At 48.5% G+C, this 23,433-nt stretch overlaps 2 protein-coding genes across 15 annotated transcripts in view; one reads left to right on the plus strand and one right to left on the minus strand.

Annotated features, from left to right (window-relative positions):
- Positions 1-649: 649 nt before the first annotated feature.
- On the minus strand, positions 650-15,760 carry CRYZL1 (crystallin zeta like 1). 11 transcript variants are annotated; one of them, XM_030234471.2, is made up of 15 exons: positions 15,619-15,760; positions 15,112-15,191; positions 14,351-14,422; positions 13,388-13,465; positions 12,779-12,851; positions 12,329-12,373; positions 10,949-11,017; positions 9,325-9,458; positions 8,025-8,136; positions 5,221-5,241; positions 4,251-4,349; positions 3,241-3,362; positions 2,912-3,017; positions 1,459-1,504; positions 650-1,062 (listed from the first exon to the last, which is right to left on the minus strand). In XM_030234471.2, the coding sequence occupies exons 3-15, from the start codon at positions 14,414-14,416 to the stop codon at positions 963-965; spliced, it is 1,071 nt and encodes a 356-aa protein (XP_030090331.1). In that variant the 5' UTR covers positions 14,417-14,422; positions 15,112-15,191; positions 15,619-15,760; the 3' UTR covers positions 650-962. The 11 variants fall into 11 exon arrangements, with proteins under 11 accessions (XP_030090331.1, XP_018780372.2, XP_030090329.1 ...); XM_018924827.3 differs by lacking the exon at positions 15,619-15,760 and adding an exon at positions 15,464-15,589 and having other exon boundaries at positions 15,122-15,191; XM_030234469.2 differs by lacking the exon at positions 15,619-15,760 and adding an exon at positions 15,464-15,589.
- Positions 15,761-16,070: 310 nt separating this feature from the next.
- ITSN1 (intersectin 1) overlaps positions 16,071-23,433 on the plus strand; it is a 111,383-nt gene continuing 104,020 nt past the window's right edge. For 3 of the 4 annotated variants that reach the window (XM_050970700.1, XM_050970730.1, XM_050970771.1), the window contains exon 1: positions 16,071-16,235. The gene's annotated coding sequence lies outside the window, so the exon portion shown is untranslated. The remainder of the gene's footprint in view (positions 16,236-23,433) is intronic. The other variant, XM_050970822.1, reaches the window with a different exon arrangement.

Consider the following 23,433-nt stretch of genomic DNA (forward strand, 5'->3'; position numbering starts at 1 on the left):
CAGTGAGAGGAGACAGATCAGGTGTGCTTCGGGATCTTCTATTTCGCTCAAATTTTCCCACTGACACAGCTTTGAAGTGGCCATGTCCATGGTTTGAGTGATCCACAGCGAAAATGAGCAACACGGCTGGAAGAGAAAAAGTACTTTTTGCTCTCGAATCACAGCATGTCGGGAGGCACATGCTTTGAGGAAAGCAAAATGCAGTTCCTTCCCCACTGCTGACTTCCAGACAGGCCACAGTCGTGGATAATGGTGGAGAGACAGCTCTGAGCTGTGCTGAGGTTAAAAGAGGGGAAATGAACATGCACAGCACAGGGAGATACCAAAGGTAACAAGCTACCAAAGTGCCTCAAACACCTGACTCACACAATTCCACCAGCTTGGGGACTCTGGATTTACCAGGTTTGGTGCCTTAGTGCTGAGAGGAAGGGAAAGAGCTGGGGGAAACTCCTGCTGTCAGTACCACATCCTTCCCATCTGCCACCCTTGCCAACCTCGATAGCTTTGCCTGTTCTTTAATTGAACAACAATTTTAAATGTGGGTTAAGATCTTTAAGTGTAGCATTCAGTCTCAGTGCAGTCAAAAGCAAAAGGTAACTATAAAGGTAACTACTGGTAGAGGTTGGAGACAAAAAGACTAATAAAAACATCTTTTTGTCCCTCTTTAATTTCTTAGGGTTGAAAACCAACAGAGACTGAGTTTGCCTGTAGATGTTTCTGACATTTTTAAGTGTGGCAGGGCAGACAAGTTTTTATGTCGAGGCTGCTTCTTTAGAAGCTGCTGATAGGAAGATTCTGCTCAAGGGAATTTAAAAACCCTGAAGTCATGGAAGCTTCGGAGACCATTTGAGCTGAGGTACAAAGAATGTTTAAATTCTGTTCACTGCCAAGTGTACACTGATTTATACCACAAATACATTTCTTTATCTTCCCCAGGCTGAGAAATCAGAAGTTGTGTCTCATCAGAACTGGATCACTTGTCTCTTTCTAGCTTGATTCTTCTGAACTATTTCCATAGAAACTTTGGCTTCATACAATGGGATGGCTTCATCCAGTTGAGGCCTGAAATGAAACAGTAAAAAGTGCTGGTGAGCACACACAGAGCACCAGAAATATCACAGGACAGACTTTAGTTTCACTGTGTCAACCTCCCTCCTCATACAAAGTAACAGGTTTATGGCTTTGCTCCAGTGCACAGAAGGGAAAAGCCCCAGAGCAAAGAGGAGACAAAATAAATGAAAAGAGATCCTTCTTGCAGGAGGAAAATGGGCTGGTGGGGAGGTTCTGCTTAGCAGCAGTTGTTATCCCGCTTTAAGGGAAGGGATCTTCCATTCCCACCTTATTATGGGAGTCTTCCTGTAACTTCCTGAAGCTCTGCTCAGGGGTGTTAGTGCTGGCCAGAGTTTTCTACTTCTAATGCTGAATTTAAAAACCCACAGAAATCTCTGCATCTCTCACCTGAAAATGCCATTTGATAATTTATCCATGATATCTTCCAGGATGGGTATCCAAGAGGATTGTTAAGGAACAACAGAGCTAGAGAGAAATCGCTTTACAATCACATGTGCTGGTCACAGCCCTGTACTGATACAAACTCAGCAAGATCAAGGCAAAATAAAAATGAACCTTAATTCCAGGCTTTAGATCAGATTTTTGCACTTGTTTTTATATCAGAAACCTACTTTCCTGAAATAGGATGCAGAAATGAAATATGGGATATTTCAATTATTTCAATATGAAAATCTTCACTATTTCAATATGAAACACAATGCATCCTGCACTTGTACAGCATCAATCAATCAATCATTAATCAATGGCATTTTTTATGCAGGATGAAGAGAACAGACCTTGGGATCAGGTAGCTGTCATGACTGTTCATACAGGCACCTGATAAAAAGCCAAAATGGAGTTGGGAACACAGCAGAGGCTGGAAGTTCTTGGAGCACACTGCCATGAGAGGGGTCTGTGATTTAATGACCACCAGCCAAGACAGCCCAACACATGGGGCTGTATTCAGTCTTCGTAGGAAACTCAAACAACAAGGCTCATCCTTCATTTCAAGGGCAATCAGGCTGATACTTGAAGCTCTAGTTCTTTTAAAAAATTGATCAGTTTGTGATTTCTTCAGATGACAGTAATGCCAGACGCTTCAGAATTTCACAAGATACACAAGTTCCTAAAGCCAAAAGCACCCAAACCTTTCAGGGCTGAAAATGTCCTGTCCAAGGAGCTCAGTCCAGCTGCATCAGCCCAAATGTAGGAGACATTCCTTTTCCTGCTCCCAACCAACATTGTCCCTCCATAAATTTCATGTACAAAACAAATCAGTACATTTTCTGTACATAATATTTCTGTACGTTGCAAATAAAGGAGAAGTTAGGAAGCCAAACCATTTCCACTTTTGCAGTGAACATGAGTGCATTAAGTTTACAGGTGAGGCATTCAACGCCCAAAAGCACAACAACTAAAAAAAAATCCAAAACGTCACTTGCATAATATAAGAACATATAGAATCAAATCTTCAATTAATTGCTTCAATAATGAACAAAAATACTGCATTTTTTTCCCCAGAATGGGTGTTTGCAGCACTGCTTTTAAAATGAAGCTTGTAGAGACATTTTCAAGGCCGGGTTGGACACTGGGGCTGGGAGCAGCCTGGGACAGTGGGAGGTGTCCCTGCCATGGCAGGGCTGGGGTGGGATGAGCTTTAAGGTCCTTCCCACCAAACCAGTCTGGGATGTATTTAAAAGGAATGCAGAAAATACCTTAAAACCTGAGTGTCTCTCGTACATTATCTCCACCTTGGAGCTGGGTTGCAGCACTGAGCAGAGCAGAACCTCTCAGTGGGATTTCCCAGTTGTGTTTTCACTCCTTTGAGCAGTGAGAATTCCACAGTACCACCAAAGGATATCAAGATACTTGCCCTGCTGCACATTGGACAAGTTCCAGACCTCCTCGTTCAGGAAGGACACTGTGGCTCCCTTAAGGAACAAGGAATGGCTGTCTGGAGGATCCAGCTGAAGCAAATTGAAGAAAAATGTTCTTAAGTTACATTTTCCTTAATAAAAATAAAGGTTAGATGGTTATTTTATAGAGGTGGTAGAACCAAACAAAAAACACCCCTTGCCCACTCTTAAAAGAGAGTGTCAGTGTGACACTGACAGACTGAAACAACAGCTGTATGTGTCTGTATGTCTGTCTGCTGTGGGACAAACTCCTCCCTGCCACAGGCACCCTTACCTGCAGGTTCCTTTCCGTCGTTATCCAGCGTCCCCCAACCCCAAGCAGGGTGATGATGTCGTGCTTGTGAGGCAGCAGCTGGCATCTGGAACCTGCTTCATCCTCAGCACTGTACAGCCTCACTGCGAGGGAGAACAAACTCCTCTGAGCTCAGCAGAAAATGTGGAAAATTCAGGATGTATCTATTTCCACACCTTTCAGTGGAACTCTAAGGTTTTTGATTGTTTCAGCTAAAAATGGTTGAAAATTTCTGAATTTATTATTTTACTTATACCCTGAGTATTTTATATACTTTACTTAGAATAATATTTTATAACAGCTCTGAAGTTACTATTCAGAGCAATATTTTGTTTATATTCATATTCATAATACTATATAATAACAATATAGACTGTAATGTAGCCTATATTATATAGTATATAACATAGGCTATATAACAGTATATTATACATAAGAGAGTATATACGATATAAAAGATATATAATATATAGTATATATAACTTAATGCATAATGTATAAAACACCATACATAACAACTATAAAATACAATATATTATAGTACATATATAAAAAGTACTACATAATTTATAAATTATACATTTAGATACTATTATACATTAGATACTAAATACCTAATATTATATATTTAGATTCTATTATATATAAATACATATCAGCAGTACATTATAATATATATCAAATTTGATTGATAGATCAAATATTTATATATTGTTATATTTCAAATATACAACATATATTTATTACTATTTATAGTAATAAATAGTAAAATAATAATAATAATAATAATAATAATAATAATAATAATAATAATAATAATAATAATAATAATAATAATAATAATAATAGTAACTCTACTCTCTAGAGCCATTTTTAATTTCCAGTTTCAAAGAGAGGACCATTTCAGCCCGTTAGCAGCTGCCTGGGAGGTGCTGGCAGCAGCGGTGGGTGACAATGGGATGCCACTGCCAGGGGCAGGAACGCTCCCTTACCTCCGGCATCCAGCACGATGTCCACGCCCAGCCCGCCCGTCTCCTCCAGGCAGCTCTCGGCCAGGTCAATCTTCCCGTGGGACACGTCGATCACCCGGGCTGCCAGAGCAGGACAGCAGCAAAAACCACTTCAGATCCGTGCAAAGGGAGTTTGGGTGCTCAAAGCTGAGAGCTCAGATCCTGAGCAGCACACACAGTTTCTGCTCTCTGCAGGTTCCACAAACGGGTTTGCAGCTACACCCAAAACACCTGGCACGTCTCTTTTTTCATTTTCAACACAGTGCAAAATCAACACCAAAAGTATGAATGCAAGTTAATTCATGAGCTTGTTGGCCCGAAAGGATAAAATGTGGCAAATCCTTCTCTAAGTTCATTTTTCCCTATTCTTGTCCAAGTCCTGGCTTTCTGGGTCTTTAATTAAATGTTTAGATGAAGGATTTACATCTGCTCTTGAAATGCTGCTGAACTGAAAGCCACCAACACATTTTCCTGTCATGTATCTATGACGCCCTGTTTATAGCTGGTTATAAAGATGAACCAGAGAATCAGCAATGAGAGAATCCTGGGATGGTTTGGAAGGGACTTTGAGGATCACATCCCACCCCTGCCATGGCAGGGACACCTCCCACTTTGCCAGGCTGCTCCAGTCCCAGTGTCCAGCCTGGCCTTGGGCACTGCCAGGGATCCAGGGGCAGCCCCAGCTGCTCTGGGCACCCTGGGCCAGGGCCTGCCCACCCTGCCAGGGAGAATTCCTCATTGCCAAGATCCCACCCCGCCCCGCCCTCTTTCAGGTAAAAGGCATTTTTAACGTTATAACAATAACACAGAGAAGGAGCAGCCCCAGGGTTTGTTTCATCATTATGAAGTAGAACAAACATTTAGAAACTAAAGAGGCCAAGGACTTCACAGCCAAATGAGAACTGAAAGAACATCAGACAAATGTGGAGCCTGAGCTCAGACCTGCACTCACCCACCAAAGGCTGCCGGACTCCTGGAGAGGGATCCCAGCAGCAGGGAGGGGAGGAAAGAGGGAGGGAAGAAAAAATGCAAGGAGCTGGTCATTAAGGATATTAACAAATCACCAATAATTGCCTTGGGTTTGGTTCTTTTTGCCCCTTCAAATCCCCAATCTAATCATAGGATGCATTCAAATCTTAGGTCATTTCCTCTTTTTTTTTCAGTGAAGTCAAATGATTTCACTGGAGATTTCACAGTCAAAATTTACTAAAGATGAGATGATAATTAATTATTAATGATAGCCACATTCCCTCTATGCAAATAAACCTCCATAACATATTTTTCTTCTTGGTTTCCTTCAGTCAAGAAGTTAAAATGTTTTCCTTACCAGGGCAATTTGACATGGTACTATTTCTGCAAATAATTTCACTTTTTGAAAATAATTCTGGTTTCATAGGCCCAAAGCCTGGCAATCTAAAAGAAAAGGCCAGAGTTCCACCAGTTTGACTATTTTCTGATTTCTGTTTAGCAGAAATGTCCAGTTTTGTTCCTTAACTCAATAGAATAGTTCAAACAGTACTTGTCAAAATCCTGGTCAACTTCCTTCCTAAAAAAATGCTGGGAAAAATTCTTGCCACTGGGGAGAATTTTCCCAAAAGGGAAAAGGCCAAGCAACAAACTGTAATATAACTTCCCTAATCCTTTGTCATTTATGTATTTCTCACAAAATGCTGGTAAATGAGTTCAGTTTCTTCTGCTGTGACTTGCACAGCTTCCAAAATAACTTTTTTCTGACTGGAAAAACTTCAGTTTCTCTCCTCCTCCACTGCTGGGAGGCACAGAAACCCCAGGATCCCACAGCCTCTCCCAGAGTTTGCTCTGGGGGGTTCTAAGCAGAGGCTTGCCCCAAGAGCTCAGAGTTGGTGGCACAGAATAAAACCTCCCAAAGCAAACAAACAGAAAAGCAGGAGGTGCCCTGGGGAGGAGAGGAAATATCTGGGCAAGTGCAGATGCTTTTCCTTGGGTTCTCTAACAGAAACTCATCCCACTGCTTATGGAAGATTCTGTCTCCAGCCTGAAACACAGGCACTAAAATGCCAACATTTGTTCAAATCCCCTCCTTCACTCTATGATAACTTTTACTCCAGAGATTACTAAAGACAAAAAAAAAGCCCCATCCTGTTGGTCTAAATTCAAATCCTGAAACATTACCAGAACTTCTACTTCAGGCACTGGAATCACATTAATGAACAAACAAATCAGAAAGTCTGAACACTTTTAAAAGCTTTTTGCTTTTGCAGTCAAACTGGTTCTCTCTTTAATGCTATACCCAGGTTCTATTGCTTTATTTGAAATTAAGTTGCAGTTATCATTTTTCCCCTTAGCCATTCCAGGAAGCAGCTTGGTATGCTCAACAATGATAACACAAACTGCTGCTCACTGAAAACTGCCAAAAACTAACCAAAAATCCACTGAACAAGCACAAAACTGAAAATTCTCCACCCACACACACAAGAAGCCAATTAGAGCTTGGGTAACTCAGGATCTATTTGACATTAACAGTCAAAGAACTTAAAAATGCTGTGAAAAGTTCTCAGGACTGTGAGAATAAAATTGCTAAATCTTTTCCTAGGTCATGAATTTTTCATATAATTAGCAAAATACACCCATAAAATGTTACAAAAGGAAGTTTTAGGGCTTCAGGATTTCCTCTTTGGCCCTGTAACAGCTGGTGCAACAAGGCTCTGCACAGCAACAGCATTCCCAAAAATCTTCCAGTTCTGATGTCTGTCAGGACTGCTGGTGCAGTAAAATATATAAACATAGAGACAGTAAAAAAGGCTGCTGAAATCGGGAAAAATAGGGGGGTTTTGGGTCAAATTGCAAAACAAAAAGTGTTGCTGTCAAGCTCCAGGGAAATGAGTCTGGCAGGTGCTGCAGTGGCAGCCCTGGGTGCTGTGGTGGCTGCAGCTGTAGCCACACAGATGGGGCTGCACAAGGCTCCCCCCAAAGGCATCTTCCAGTTCTGTAACCCCAGTGGATGCCAACAAAAATCATACTCTGAAAAATCCACCTGGCAATCACACTGCAGCACTTGGTATTTGCAGGAGGAAGTGGCAGGCACCAGTTTTAACCTTTTGCTGCAATCCAGCCAGACTGACGAGCCATCCTTTATTTTAAAACTGTCAGAATAAAGGAATATTCCACTTTCCTCCACAAAAAGATCAGAAAAGATGCCAGTAGCTCCTACACAGAGTATCTTCTCATGTTATTTTCAGAGGGAAAAATCCCCAGACTTGAAGTATGAAAGGGAAGAAGGCAAGTGCTGTGTGTGAGGCCAAGCTCCTTTGGAAAGCAGGAGAATGCAGAGCCTGTGCATGTCCAGCTCCAGCTGTGGCAGCACCTGGCACTTGATACAACCCTGGCAGGAGTAATCTGAGGTGCTGAGCGCTGGCTGTCAGGTGTGTGAGCTCTGGCACACACTGGGGGAGTGGTGAGTCAGCAATCCTTCCTTGCACAGCAACCCTTCAGCACATGGAAAGATTTCCTGAGCACTGAAGCCAAAAGCCAGCACTCAGCACAACTGGGAGGTACTGCCACTCATTACAACTGAAATGGAGAATTAAAATGCCATTAAGTACACCTAAACCAGAAATTAAACACCTGTGGAGTACAGAACAAACCTGAAAACTATTTAATTAGACTGTTTATCACTTTGTGTTTAATTTTTACAGAAGTAAGTCTCTAGACCTGGCAGAAAAGAATCTTTTTTGACATTCTTTAGGCCAAACTTCAGCACTGAAGGATAAAACTCACCCCCAGCAGGCCTGAGCCTCTCCAGGTACTGCTTGTCCTCCAGGCTGTGGGCAGTGGAGATGACTTTGGCCCCTCTGTGCTGGGCCAACTGAATTGCAATGGTACCAAATGGCTGAGAGGGGAAAAGCAGGGTCATTGATTAATTTATTCATTCATTTCTTTACACCAACAATTTGATGTTAAGAACAATTACATTGTAAAGGCCAGTCAGGAGAATACCCAGAAATGAACTTACTCCTGCAAAAAACCCACAGCTGAACCAAGAATTGAATATTCAGAGATCTGCTTCTGTCCTAAGTGAGGCCAAAACAACTCTTCAGTGACTGGGAAGCTCTGAATGAACTTTTGGTCAGTAACTGCTTCTTGTCATCAACAAAACAGCTCAGATTGTACTTTAATTAATACAGCCACCTTCACTGCAGCTGGAACTCAGAGCTTGAAGGGAAAAAAGCTCCAAGAAAAAAGCCCCAGCCATGTTTACATTACAGAACCTTGGCTGAGGGGACCCCACATCTTCATTAGCACCAAGAACTGCAGGGATGCAAATCAAATTATTTCTATCCAAGAAAAGGTAAAAAGCAGAGGTGGGAGAGGACTAAAAAATAAGGCATTTTCCTGCAGTTACCCCTGAGGACAAAACTGTGTCACTGCAGGAACACCCTCCCTGTGTGCACCCCCTCCTCCTGTCACTGCAGGACCACCCTCCCTGTGTGCACCCCCCCCTCCTGTCACTGCAGGAACACCCTCCCTGTGTGCACCCCCCACTCCTGTCACTGCAGGAACACCCTCCCTGTGTGCACCCCCCACTCCTGTCACTGCAGGAACACCCTCCCTGTGTGCACCCCCTCCTCCTGTCACTGCAGGAACACCCTCCCTGTGTGCACCCCTCACTCCTGTCACTGCATGAACACCCTCCCTGTGTGCACCCACCCCTCCTGTCACTGCATGAACACCCTCCCTGTGTGCACCCCTCACTCCTGTCACTGCATGAACACCCTCCCTGTGTGCACCCCTCACTCCTGTCACTGCAGGAACACCCTCCCTGTGTGCACCCCTCACTCCTGTCACTGCAGGAACACCCTCCCTGTGTGCACCCCTCACTCCTGTCACTGCAGGAACACCCTCCCTGTGTGCACCCCCACTCCAGGCAGTACAATGCCCCTGGTCAGACCCCACACGGGAAAGCCCTTCCTGCAAAGCCAGGAAAGGAAGGGCACTGCCAGCACCCCAGAAACACAGGGGCTGTGTGCTGAGGGGGATGTGTGCAGGGGGAATGTGTGACCCCTGCCCTGCTACCCACACTTGCTCCATCCAGGACGAGGACACTGGAGCCAGGGGACACCGGGGCCAGGTAGTGCAGGGCTGTGTACGCGCGGAGCCCGTCCCGGAGCGTCCCGGCAGCCTCTGCCCAGCACACCTTCTGCGGCTTGTGAGCTGAGGGACAAACACAAACACACCTGCTGCAGCTCTTTGGGGGTCCCCAGGCAGCCTCTGGGGGCCCCTAAGCTGTGTGCTCCCTGGTAGCAGCAGGCAGGCAGGGAGACTCCACACAGCTCATTAGCTGAGGGTTTATTGGGGGTCCCAGCCCTGGGAGCAGCCTGGTTCTGGGGGAGAAGGGGGGAAGGGAGAGGGAGATCCTTGGGAGAAAAGGGGACAAGAGAGAGCCAAGAGCTAAGAGAGCCTCTCCCCCCTTACACAGCCCAACAGGGAGATTCAAAGTGGGCACAGAAAAAGCCTTGGGATTACAGATCTATGATACTGCAGGATCAGGGAGGATCACAGGCTTGGAATAAACCCTACATTTTCGAGGGGTGAGACAGAGCATACCATTTAACTAAAATGTAACACCACACACACCCACAAACACACCAACAAACACACCAAAGAGATGGTAAAAACACCTGCAAAATCTCTGGGCTTATTTAGCAAAAGCTGTCACAGAGAGTCAGGAAGGCTCCACCTGCAGACAGGTCACCACCACTGACTCCTGTTTCCTCTTGTATTAAGAATCCATGGAGAGGATATTTTGCCATATTTTACACAATTAAATTAGGGATTCAACTTTGATATAACCAAGTTTAAGGGAGCCACCTCATAACTACTCAGGTATTCATGGCAGTCACAGAAATAACAACCTAAGCTTAGACTTTTAGAATCTGGTTTGGGTTGGAAGGATCTCAAAGCCCACCCAGTGCCACCCCTGCCATGGCAGGGACACCTCCCACTGTCCCAGGCTGCTCCAGCCCCAGTGTCCAACCTGGCCCTGGACATTTCCAGGGATGGGGCAGCCACAGTTTCTTTGGGAAGAGCAAATTTTGAGCAAAAGAATAGCTTGTTCAAGGTAACAAACTGTTGGGAGAAGAACAGGGACTCCCACATTTCGTATCCTACTCATTAAAGTAATCTATGCCCAGAAAGGGAAACAGGAAGCTCACAATAATTGAAAACATTGTTTCAATACTAGGCTTTCCCTGACCCTCATCCCTGAAAATTCCAGTCTCCATTTTCAGTCTCCTTGTTTCACCCCATCTGTTAGTCTGGTGCCAGGTGATATTCCTGGACTGAGTCAAAGGGAAGAAAAAAGCAAATTTCTCCTCATTAAATTTTTTTGACAGGTTAGGAAAAGATATAACAACAATGAAGCAACAGAATGGGAAGTTAGAAGGAAAATAAAAGGAAAAGGAAAAAATCAGGGTCAGCTCATGTGGTTTAGGCCATCATGAACAGTGAAATGGTGACAGCAAAGAGAAAGCCCTTGAGAGCACTGAGTGTTCACACTTCTGTGACTTGGTGGGGCAGCTGGAATTCTGGAAAGTTGGAATGGAAGGAGTGTGCCCAGAGCTCCAAGGTAATGGGATCCCTTTTAGAAAAGCTAAAACAAAGTCTACAGCAAAAATTATTAGCAAAATTTATAATCTACAAACCCAAATAATGCTCATGAACCAGGATAACTTCACAGACACCAGACTCCTCAGAATCCAGGGGCAGAATTCCTGAAAAAGAAGGAACACAGACCTTGAATTTCACACTACCAATCATTCCAACCAAAGCATTCTCCCAAAGGAATTCCCTGCTCCTGTTCGTGTTCAGTGCCCTCTTGGCAGGTTTAGGACAGGTAAGAGATCCTGGCCAGGTCCCAGCCCGAGGTGTCCTTGGGCACAAGGAAGTTCCAGGGGTGCTTCTACAGCATTTTGGGATTAAAGGAGAAAGAATGGGGACACCACAGAGTGCTCTCTGGTACTGGCAGGTGTCATTTTTGTCTGGTGATGTCTGAGCTCATTCCACACTCTGAGAGTTCCCCTTCCACTCCAGGCCATGGATCACAGAGCAGGGATCTGAGGCACAGAGCAGCCACCCACAGCCCCCCTCCCCTGCCCTGCCCTGCCCTGCCTTGCCCTGCCCTGCCCTGCCCTGCCCTCCCCTCCCCTCCCCTCCCCTCCCCTCCCCCAATTCCTGACCCTGTGCTTTGCAAAGGCAGCACCAAGGGCACAGGAGGCAGCAGAGGATGAACACACAGGAATGTGGAAGTGTTAAAAAGCAGGAATAGGAAAGAGGAAGTACAGGAAAAACAAACTAACCAGGGAAGGCAGAGAAAGCAAAAGCAGGGTAGGCAGAAAAAGCCCCTCCATCCTGGTTATAACTGAGCTTTTTACCTTCACTGGCCACAGAACTCTCCTGAACAGGAGGTTCTGGCTCCATCTCCTGAATTAACACCCCCTCTATCCCAGGGAAAACCATTCTTTTCTTCCCTCTCCCCCACAAATCTCACACTCCAATTAGAGCACAGGGCTTAGCCTTGCAAATTTGGCTGCTGTGTCCAGTCTTTCCCAGTTCCCATTAAATTGTGCCTGTGCCCACCTGGAGCTGTCCCCAGGTTTCTGCAGGGAATAGCCAGGCTCTGGGAGCTGCCTAGAGCAGTTCTTGCGCCATGAGAGAATCATGCAGGAAGAGCCACAGTGCCCAAACACACACTCTCCCCATCACTCTCCACTCTGTCCTGCTTCCAGAACTCTAATCCTTTCATCCAGCACACAAAACATAAACATGTGGGACAGAATGCTCTCAGAAATAACTCCTCTCTCCTAAGGCATCACTCACAATTCGGTGGCTAATACAACATCATATTTCAAATCCTAAGGGAACATTCTTAGAACAGAATTCCTATTTATAAGTTTATTCCTGTGACAGCAGTTTAATTTGGAAAATACATGGACAATTTAGCCTTACCAATTATTCCAACCTCAGTCATTCATTATAAAGAGATGACTGTTGGTGTCAGTTGAGGCAAACAGGCATTAACTTACCCACCACTTCATCATCTGGCTGGAAAAAGGTCACCTTGCTTCCAACTCACCATGGAGAGGAGAAAAGGAGGGAAGAAGGGAAGAAGATAAATATTTAGAGCAGGAATGGGATGTGCATTTGGAAGCACTGTTAATCACTAGCTCACAAAACTAAAGATACACATTTCTTGTGAAAAAACATAATTCTATTGATTACAATTATTGATTGATTCTTGATGCCAAGCCCAAATGTTGAATTGCCAAACTTTGGCACGAGGAGCTCCATGCAGAACACACAGGGGGTGTCTGAGAGCCAGGCTGGACTCTCCACCTCAGGGAGTGGTACCAGCACTGGGAGCACCAAGGAAGCCAAGAGCTCCTGCTCCTGAGTGCCCTACCCAAAGAGAGTTCTGGGCTCTGAGGGGAATCCCTGCTCCCTCCCTCCCTCCCTGGGCACTGACAGCCACTCACCTTCCAGCACAACTCCTGAAATTTCTCTCCCAACAGGCACAAGTTCCTTCTTCAGTTTGATTTCTGCCAGGAGCTAAATGAAAACAAAGCTGGCAGCATTCTTGCTAAAGCTCTGCATTTATAAATCTATTACCATCTTACAGGGCTGGATCATCACAGGAAGCTTGGGCCATTACCAAAATGTTATCCAGGGGAAGGAAGTGCACACGTCCCTCAGTATTAAACCATGGCACTGAATTCTGGGTTTAAATTTAGAAACATATTAAAAAATAAAAGCAGGGAGTTACTACCAGCCAAGCCAACCTGTGGCTTAGAGTCAGATGAAGATAAAAGGGATTTACTGCAAGAGATCTCACAGCTGACAACTGATCTGTCTCCATAAATTAGGAATCAAATTCCAGATGCTTTTTAATCAGAGCTGCGCAAGAAGCCCAGCCCAGTCCTGTGCCTGTGGAAACCTTCCAAAGATCCCCCTGATGGGCAGACCCCCTAAAACGTCCTGTGCCCACTGCCAGCAGCAAAGGCACAGCCTGAGCTTGTGCCAGCCACCAGCCAAGGGCCATGGGAACCACCATGACACCCCCAGGCCTACACAACACAAACAAATACCTTTGTGTCCACGCAGCTCAGAGCACAGGCTCTGACCTGCACCTTCACATCGTGGGCTCTGCTGGGAGGAAGGTTCTCCTAGGACAGATTTACAGTTCCTTGTTACACACTGCATGTGCCCCAGGAGCTCCTCCAGCTCCTGAAAGCACTTCTCCACTTCTTGGATTGTTTTTTGGGGAGAGCAGGAAGGTTTTGTCAATGAAAAGGGGTTTACAACACCATTTTGAGTACATTATTATTAGCATTAGCATTATATTATTATACTATTATTGCAAACTGGTATTATATTATATTATATTATATTATATTATATATATTATATTATATTATATTATATTATATTATATTATATTATATTATATTATATATATTATATCATATCATATTATATTATATTTTACTATACTATATTATTATATTACATTACTATATTTGGATATTATTATTGCAAACTGACCACTAGACCCTACTAAATCTCATCAGCCACTGACATGATTTTTCTGTTGAGGTTTTTTTTTCACTTTATCTGAGGCACAAATCCTGACAAACCCACTGAGGTCAATATTCAAGTCCCAAATGAGGTCAAAATGATGTCAAAGGAACAACCCCAGTAAGAACTGCTCTTCTCACCCCAAATCTCACAGATTCCTCAAGCTCTATTTCTACTTTTTCAGAGACTAGAAAATTCAGCCAGCGAATGTGAACCCAGGGTTTATTTTTTATGCCTACAAAGCTTGTTTGTAAAGTCTGGACACCAAAACTGCAGAGCAGTGGTCTTGGAAGTGCTGCCTGATGCCAAAAGACACCTCCCCTCGCTCCCTTCCCCTGCCTGTGTGTGCAAGGATCCCACCAGTCCTTCCCCAAGCCTGTGCAGGATTTCTGTGCCTCAATTCCCCTGTGGCACCCAGCCAAACTCTCCTGTCCCACTGCCGGAGGGACAGAGCAGTTCTGAAGGGAACTCACCCTTTCCTGGAACACAAATGTCATTTCCTCTCCAGGAGAATTCTGCTGAGCATACAGGGCCTTCATAGTGACCTGAAAAACACAGCAACCAAACTGTGACATCTGCAGTGGCTGTGGGCAAGCAAGGCACTAAAGCCCTGCTAAATTACATTAAATTAAATTAAATTAAACTAAACCACTCTATAGGAAATACAGCCACTGTTTGCAGGCAATTTGAGTCTTTGTGATACAGAAGCTCTAACCAGAATAACAGGTTTAGATGCCCATAACAGAGAAAATCCTCAGGACAGAGGATCACGGAATCCCAGACTGGTTTGGGTTGGAAGGGACCTCAAATCCCACCCAGTGCCACCCCTGCCATGGCAGGGACACCTCCCACTGTCCCCAGTGTCCAGCCTGGCCTTGGGCACTGCCAGGGATCCAGGGGCAGCCCCAGCTGCTCTGGGAATTCCATCCCAGCCCTGCCCCCAGTTCCCTGCCAGGGAACAATTCCTCATTGCCAAGATCCCACCCAGCCCTGCCCTCTGGCACTGGGAGCCATTCCCTGGCTGCTGTCCCTGCCTTGTCCCCAGTCCCTCTGCAGCTCTCCTGGAGCCCCTTCAGGTGCCGATGCAGGCACAGCAGAACAGGCCCTGCAGCACCCAGGAGTGACTGGGGGGCAGTGCAGGGGCTCTTTGCCACACAGCTCCCACCGGGGCACTGCACAGGGAACACAGGGAACTCCTGGGCAGGAAAACAGCGAAAATTACACGAGACTTCACCAAAAATCACCACTTGGCTTTCCCGTCTCCTCTCCCGACTCCACCTCTCCTCTCCCGTGTCGTCCTCAACGATCAGGAACCTTTAGAAAGGAAAAAAAACCCGAGCAACCAAACAGTAAAATGGAGTTAAGAAGGAAAAGGGAAAGCAGGGGTAGAGAGGCAGGAAATCATGGCACCATTACTGCAGCTCTAATCCCCGAGGGACCACCCGAGACCCCCGCCCGTCGGGCCCGTGCCCGCCCCGCCACCCCGGGGTCGGCCCTCAGGGGCTCCGAGCGAACGCGGCCCGCACCGAGAGGCTCCGACAGCCGCGGGCCGGCCCTCAGGGGCTCCGAGCGAACGCGGCCCGCACCGAGAGGCTCCGACAGCCGCGGGCCGGCCCTCAGGGGCTCCGCGGGACTCCCGAGCGCCGCGACGCGCTCGCGGTTGCCATGACACTCCCTCACTTCCGTCTCGCCCTCAGGCACCGCCCCTAGCCCTCCAACCAATCACAGCCTCAGGCAGCACCTTGAGTGCTAGCGATTGGTCAAAGTGGCCGCCATTCATCATGAAATCCGAGGCACGATTGGCCCGCGTCGATGTCACTCATTCAATGAGGTGAGGAGGGAGGCTACGGCGCCCGGCGCGACCTGTGGGACACCGCCCGGGAGAGGGAGGAGACGCCGCCTGCGATTGCCCCATGAGTTAACTCCGTATGCACAGTACAGGCCCCTCACCGCTCCCTGAGCGCTGGCCCCTCAGCCTGGCACAACCGTGATTGGTCGGGGAGGCGGGGCCCTGCCACTGTGCCGGCTTCTGATTAGTGCAGAGCCCTGCTCGTCACGGGAGAGGCGGGCAGAGGCCGCGCGTCAGAGCTGGGTGTCAGAACCCTGATTGGCCGAAGGGGGCGGGGCTCCGTCGCTTTCCCGGGCTATGATTGGTGACATGCCCTGTCCGTCACGCGGGGGCCGCGGCCGCGCGTCAGTACGGCGGCCGCGAGGGGCTCCTCCCCCCTCCCCTCAGACGGGGCGAGGGCGGCGATGGCGCGTCCGGCGGAGGCGGCTGCGGGCGCCGCTCCGGCCCCTCCGGCCCCTCGGTGCCCTGGCCGCGGCCGGGGCTGTGAGTAGGGCCCGCACAGACATGAGGTACGGCCCGGAGGGACGGGGGCAGCGAGGGGCGCGGGCTGCGAGCGGCAGCGGTTCAGCCCAGGCCGGCGGGGGGGCAGCGCCGCCTCAGCCCCTCACGGTGCCCGGGCGTGTCGCGGTGCCAGGGCCTGGGTCCTCCGCCTCGCCTCCCGTGGTGGCCGGGGCGGGCGGTGAGCGATGCTGCGCCCCTTGCTGGGGCCGGCTGCCTGCTGCTGTTCCCGTAACGTGTGGCGGTGCCGCCGCGGCGATCCCTGGGCTGGGATCACCTTGGTCCCGCTGCCTCCGGCCGCCGCTCCCCGCGCCCGCTGCGCCCTGAGCCAGGGGAGGGAGGAGAGCCCTGCGCCGGGAATGCCATTCCCGAGGAACGGCAGCCTTGGGAGTGCCGTCCCTTACGGCTCGGCAAAGGGCACCGGGGGAACGGGGGAATGTTATCGGGGCGTCAGGGAAAGGAAGCCGGTCCGTGGATGAGGTTGTGTGCCTGTGTGTGCCTCTGCCTCGGCTGAGCAGGCAAGGTTGTGGATGATATTCCCTGTGGATGTCTTTTGTTCTGGTTCAGCTGCTGCTTTATTTGGGGTGAAATGTGGGGTTTGCTTGTGGAAAACAGTATTTTCTGTGAATTCTGTCTTTCTCTGCCGCATGAAGGGAAAACCCTCCCATGGCTCATCAGAGAGTATTGTTTAGTAAATAATTCCTGTTAGTGAACCGACCGGCATTCCAGGTGGGATGGTGTGGCCCTCGTTTAAACAAGAAACACTCTGTCCTACTCTGCCTTTCCCACTGCCCGGCTCCAGAGTGCTTTTTGTTTGGAGCTTATATGGCAATAGATATATAAGGCAATACCTGTGGATAAAAACTGAATATATATTGGACTCAAGCTCCAGATGGATGCATTTTCTTAAATCACAAAGCCAAACTGTATTTTGGGTGTTGATGGCTCTGGAGAGTGTTATTTCACACCACCTTTCCTTCTTTCTTTTACCTTTTGTTGTAGTCACCTGTAACTTCCCTTGCTGGTTATGACCTGGTGATGTTCTCACCCAGGAAACTTCCTTAGGATCCGAGGAGCACCTGGGGCTCCTGGGTGCCAGGAGGGGTTTAGGTTTAGGGCAAGGTTCTTCCCCAGAGGGTGCTGGCACTGCCCAGGCTGCCCAGGGAGTGGGCACGGCCCCGAGGCTGCCAGAGCTCCAGGAGCCTTTGGCCAGTGCTGCCAGGGATGCCCAGGCTGGGCTTGGTGGGGTCTGGGCAGGGCAGGGGTGGCACAGGGGGATCCTGCAAGTCCCTTCAGCTCAGGACCTTCCATGGTTCTGTGATAGTTTATACCAGTGAATTGATACCAAATTCTCCTCTCTCTGTTAAAATTTTTCCCCAGAGCCCTGTGGGAACTGTGGGAGGAGGAGTCTTTCCTGGCTCTGTGTGCTGGTGCCCAGCTGCAGCAGGGGGTGCCTGCCTGTGGATGTGAGCAGGTGTCACAGGTAGAGGAACCAACAGCATTTTCTGCTCCCTCAGAGCTATGAATGCCAGCTGGCTGAGGCAACCCAGGCTCTGTGCTCAGCCCTGGAGAGCCCTCCCTGGCAGCCCAACAGGGCTCTGCTCAGCCCTGGAGAGCCCTCCCTGGCAGCCTGATGGGGTCTGCTCAGCCCTAGAGGGCCCTCCCTGGCAGCCTGATGGGGTCTGCTCAGCCCTAGAGAGCCCTCCCTGGCAGCCTGACAGGGTCTGCTCAGCCCTGGAGAGCCCTCCCTGGCAGCCTGACAGGGTCTGCTCAGCCCTGGAGAGCCCTCCCTGGCAGCCTGACAGGCTCTGCTCAGCCCTAGAGGGCCCTCCCTGGCAGCCTGACAGGGTCTGCTCAGCCCTAGAGGGCCCTCCCTGACAGCCTGACAGGGTCTGCTCAGCCCTAGAGGGCCCTCCCTGGCAGCCTGACAGGGTCTGCTCAGCCCTAGAGGGCCCTCCCTGGCAGCCTGACATGGTCTGCTCAGCCCTAGAGGGCCCTCCCTGGCAGCCTGACAGGGTCTGCTCAGCCCTAGAGGGCCCTCCCTGACAGCCTGACAGGCTCTGCTCAGCCCTAGAGGGCCCTCCCTGGCAGCCTGATGGGGTCTGCTCAGCCCTGGAGAGCCCTCCCTGGCAGCCTGACAGGGTCTGCTCAGCCCTAGAGGGCCCTCCCTGACAGCCTGACAGGGTCTGCTCAGCCCTGGAGAGCCCTCCCTGGCAGCCTGATGGGGTCTGCTCAGCCCTGGAGAGCCCTCCCTGGCAGCCCAACAGGGCTCTGCTCAGCCCTGGAGAGCCCTCCCTGGCAGCCTGACAGGCTCTGCTCGGCCCTGGAGAGCCCTCCCTGGCAGCCTGACAGGCTCTGCTCAGCCCTAGAGGGCCCTCCCTGGCAGCCCAACAGGGCTCTGCTCAGCCCTGGAGAGCCCTCCCTGGCAGCCTGATGGGGTCTGCTCAGCCCTAGAGGGCCCTCCCTGGCAGCCTGATGGGGTCTGCTCAGCCCTGGAGAGCCCTCCCTGGCAGCCCAGCAGGGCTCTGCTCAGCCCTGGAGGGCCCTCCCTGGCAGCCTGACAGGGCTCTGCTCAGCCCTGGAGAGCCCTCCCTGGCAGCCTGACAGGCTCTGCTCGGCCCTGGAGAGCCCTCCCTGGGTGTGGCAGCCTGACAGGGGTCGTGTTTCGTGCCCAGAGTGTTTCTGAGCAGTTTCTGCAGTGTCTGAGGCTCAGGCTTCCCCAGAGCTGAGTGGGCTGCACCCTGCACTTGCTGCTTCCCAAACCGCACTCCATTCATTCAGCTCCTGTGTTCCCTCTCTGGTATCCCCCTGCCTTTCTTTCCACATAAGGTCCTTTGCAGAGTAGCTGTGTTTGCCTGAGAATTTTCCATTATGTCCTGGTTCCTAGATAAAGTAAGGATTGGGGTCTCAGAGCCATGACCTGCAGTGCCTGTTCCCTCTCTCAGTGCTGTTTGGTGGCCTTTCCTTAATGCCTCTAATCCTGCAATTAGGATAGATTTGGGTTCAGGAAGGAATGTGAATCTAGCAGTGAAATGTTTCTGAGTCATGACGTTGGATAGCCTTTATGGCATGTCTTTGTACTGTAATCAGGGATTGTCACTTTAGCTTTTAGGAGGATAACACCAGGGAAAAGAGGAGTAGAAGAATAGAGGAATAAAGTTAAGGAAAATACAGGCAATGGGTTGAGGAAGGGGGTGATCAGTAGGGTGGAAGTTTTCTGTAAGAAACTCTTCCCTAGAAGGGTGGGGCTGCCCCTGGATCCCTGGCAGTGCCCAAGGCCAGGTTGGAGCAGCCCGGCACAGTGGGAGGTGTCCCTGCCATGGCAGGGGTGGCACTGGGTGAGATTTAAGGTCCCTCCCAACCCAAACCAGTTGGCATTCTGTGATCAGGGGTTCCCAGCCACAAACATTTCCCAGTGCTGTGTGCATAGCAGAGCAGGATGAACCATCAGCAGGTTGGTTTGGGGGCAACCTCTCAGAGCTGACCTGCTTGGAACCCAGGAGATGTGAGGGGTTTTGGTTTCTTTTTGCCATAAAACAACCCAGGGGCTGCCTCAGCTGCTGCTGTGTGCTGGCAGCTTGGAGTGCATTTTGCTCTTGTGTTGGACACAGCTGCTGAACTTGGGATGCCCCCTCCACAGCAACGTGGTTTTGTTTTTACTTGCCAAGCATGAAATTGGGGGGGGAGTGGACAATCAGAAACGGGCTCCAGGCTGAGAGCTGGTGATCAATGACTTGTGCACAGGAAACCTCAGTGAGAGGTGCTAAAACCTCTGTGGGATCTGTGGCATGAGGAGTTAGCCTCTTTTCAAAGTGCACTTTGTGTAATTTAAAAAGAATGTACTCGATGGCACTGGTTATTTTTGGCTGGCATTGCCTCTATAGGATTTTAATTGCAGATGGAAGGATTTGGAACAGTGTTTGCCAGGCCCTCATCCAACAGACATCAACTGTGAGGTTTGGGAGGGCACCAGTGGAGGTGTCTGTGGATCCACCTGTCTGGAATGAATCTCTCTGGAGCTCTGTGTGTGGCAGGGCTGGAGGTGGTCAGGTTCCTGACAGAGGAATTCCAGCTCCAGCTGCAGGAAAGCACTAATTGCTGATAGTAATTAGAAACTAATCTCTCCTATGTGAACAGGGCATTGTCTGTCCCCTCCAGAGGATCAGCTTCTTAACCAGAATAGAAAATTTCTATTTAATAGAAATTAAATAATTCTGAGTGAGAAAGAGTGAAGAGAGGTATCCTTGGGCATTCTCAGGAAAAAAAGGTTATTCTATTTTTGATGCAAAAGGTGCATTTTTACAGCATTCCCTTCATTGCAATCAGTGAAAACACAGAAAACTTGACTGACCTAGTGCATCCATGGTTTGGTTTTCTCTTACCAGCCCTGCATGTGTTGGATATTATATTTTACTTTTTCTTGTGCTGTTTTTAAGGTAATTTAATTAATTAGTGCTAGTGTCCAAGTGGGCATCTTTTCTCTGTGAGCTCTGCTTTTCAACAAGTTGTGTGGTAAAATGTGAGTCTGGAATTGTGAAATAATCACGAGTGTCTGAAACCTCAGTCTCTGCTGTGTTTCTCTTCAGCAGCAGTTTCCAGTCCCCTTTCCCTGCATTGTCCTTCATGGCTGTGTGTGCCCACAGTTGTGAGAGCTGACCTCTCCATCCTAGGAGCTTGTAAGAGCAAGGTTTTGTGGGATGGCAGTCCTGCAAAATCAAGGGGCTGCTGGTATATTCCATATTACAGGTAAATATATTGCTACTCATAGTGTGGATTAGCAAATCCTAATGACACTATTAAAATCATTCCACTGGAGACACATTGTCTCAAAAGTTCAGGTTTTCCTTTGTGTTTTGGTCCTTCAGATTTCTGTGGGCATTCTCTCCCTCAGTATCTTTGACGGATCTAGCTCTGGGCATGACTGATTGGCTGTAAATGACTGGACAGGGGTTTAGCTGTGCATCATCTCAAGGTGCAGGTTCACGTGCTCCACAGGAATGCAGTTTCTAGGAAATAGTTATTAATACACACATAATACAAAATACACAGAACACCTGGATTTATTGCTGTGCTTCCTGAGGGAGGGTTCCCATGGAGCCACCTGGAATGGTTGGCATCTCTCTGCAGGACTCAGACTGAACCTTCTCTGGAGCACATGGGTTTCTGTACTTCCATACAGAGCTGGAAATATTTACTGCATTCAAATATTCCTGTGAAATAATCCAAACAGCCAGAGGGCAGGGTTAGTTGGAATCTTGGGAATGAGGAGTTGTTCCCTGGGAGCGTGGGCAGGGGCTGGGATGGAATTCCCAGAGCCGCTGGGGCTGTCCCTGGATCCCTGGCAGTGCCCAAGGCCAGGTTGGACACAGGGGTTGGAGCAGCCTGGCACAGTGGGAGGTGTCCCTGCCATGGCAGGGGTGGGCATGAAACGAGCTTTGAGGTCCCGCCCAGCCCAGCCTGTGTTAGAATCACTCCTGCTGGGAGTGGCAGTCCAGGTTTTCCAGCCTCCCTCTGGGATGCTGCAGATCCAGGGGGTGCCCATGGCAGGGCTCCTTTGGGGGAACAAGAACTTTTAGTCTTTTCTGACAGCCCCTCTAGGTCTCTCTGTTTGAGCCCTTCGAACCAGTCGATGAGAGAAATGTTTAAATTATGTCTGGTTTTGTTTTTGCAAAAGAGCCCCCACCCATCTTGGAGGAAGGAGAAGAGGCCTCTCTTGTTTTCAGCCTGATGCTCCTCCTGCCAAGCACACACGGACTTTTTGTTCCTTGCCCTCCCAGCTGAACTGTGGAGGGGAGATCCAACCTTGGCTGCTGGGCAGGGAATTCAGCTGTGTCTGTGCAGCCTGAGCAGCCTCAGCTGCCCAGCTAGCTGAGCCTGGGGAAAGGCAGCTGCACATTCAGCTTCCAAAGGTCAGCCTGAGTTTGGGAGGGCTCTCTCCGTGGCAATCTTTAAATTGTGGTACAATTTAGCACCTCTGCTTCTGTGTTGGGAACTTGATGCTTGTATCTTAAGTGTTCACAAGACTGATCTGAAAACTGAAGATACAGTCGAGCCAATTTTGTGTTAACCACAAATTAAACTCAGAACTATGTTAATCATGTCTTTATGGTGATAAAGCCTTTTATTCTAACTGAAAAAATACATTTTTTTCATTTATATTATAATTACAGATTCCCAGGCACCAGGTTGTGGGCTGGCCTGTGAACTGCAAGGTGCAATATATAATAGTTTTTAAGTAAGTTTTGCAGGTGGCCTTCAGATGTGGACAGGTTGTATGGGGATTCCTGTGCTTTTGGTGAGGAGGTGCAGCCAGGAGCTCAGTTACGTTGTGGAAGTTCTAATAACTTCATAAATCTTCAGGGTATTTTGTGGAAGCACAGTTAATTCTTACAGAGAATCATAAAAGCTGACAGCTTGAGAGCTGTGTTTTGTAATAAAATGCCAGTAATCTGGTCATGTACCAAATGGGATGATGTAATCCTTGAATTTCTTGAGCAAAAATCCTGACATTTTCCTTTGAGTCACATGTGAGCCCCAGCTGGATGAACTCAGCTCTCTGGAGCTCTCAGACAGACAGGCTCCTGTGTAGGGTTGGTGCTTGGCTGGTTTGCATGGACATTTGGTGTAATTCAATTTTTTAGAGGCAGTTCTCTGCCCTGCACCTTCGCTGCAGCTGCTGCCTGTGCCTGTGGTTGCTCACCCAGCTCCCTGTCTGCAGCCATCCCCATTCTTACCTGTTTTTTTTCTTTCTCCCTTGTGTCCTGCATCTGTATTTCTTCATTGTAATGGTCCCTTGGTTTCAGCATTATCCGAAAGCTGGCAGGTGTTCTCTCCCTCTTACCCTTTGTATTTTGATGTTCGTGGGTTTTGTTCTGTTGGGGATTGTAAGAGCCAGTCCCAACCAGGAAAAGCTTTGTAACTGGAACTGGGTTGCAGAGAGATCTGAAATACTTTAAACATTTTCTTCTGTCTTAACACCTCTATTCTTCTGTGTGGGCTTGGACTGCAAACAGCAGAATAAGCACCAAAGAGAAGAGGGTAGATTTTTTTGTTGGGATAAAGTAGTGTGGCATGAAGTTACCGTAGGTGTTCAGGGAAGTACCACATTTAAAAGCAGGCATGTAACGAGGTTTTCCCCTGTTCTTTTCCAACTGCTCCTTATAGTTTTTTGGGTTTGGGGTGTTTTTTTTTTTAAAGTTCTGGTTTGTA

The sequence above is a fragment of the Serinus canaria genome, chromosome 1, assembly GCF_022539315.1.
Source record: "Serinus canaria isolate serCan28SL12 chromosome 1, serCan2020, whole genome shotgun sequence".
Lineage (NCBI taxonomy): Eukaryota > Metazoa > Chordata > Aves > Passeriformes > Fringillidae > Serinus > Serinus canaria.

Excerpts from the sequence above, each read along its gene's own strand:
- CRYZL1 (XM_030234471.2), bottom strand. The coding sequence starts at position 14,416 with ATGAAGGCCCTGTATGCTCAGCAGAATTCTCCTGGAGAGGAAATGACA. Across the intron at positions 8,137-9,324 it reads TCGTCCTGGATGGAGCAAGT|CCATTTGGTACCATTGCAAT; the intron begins GTGGGTAGCAGG and ends TTCCCCTCTCAG. Across the intron at positions 4,350-5,220 it reads AGTCCGGCAGCCTTTGGTGG|CCCGGGTGATCGACGTGTCC; the intron begins GTGAGTGCAGGT and ends CTGCTCTGGCAG.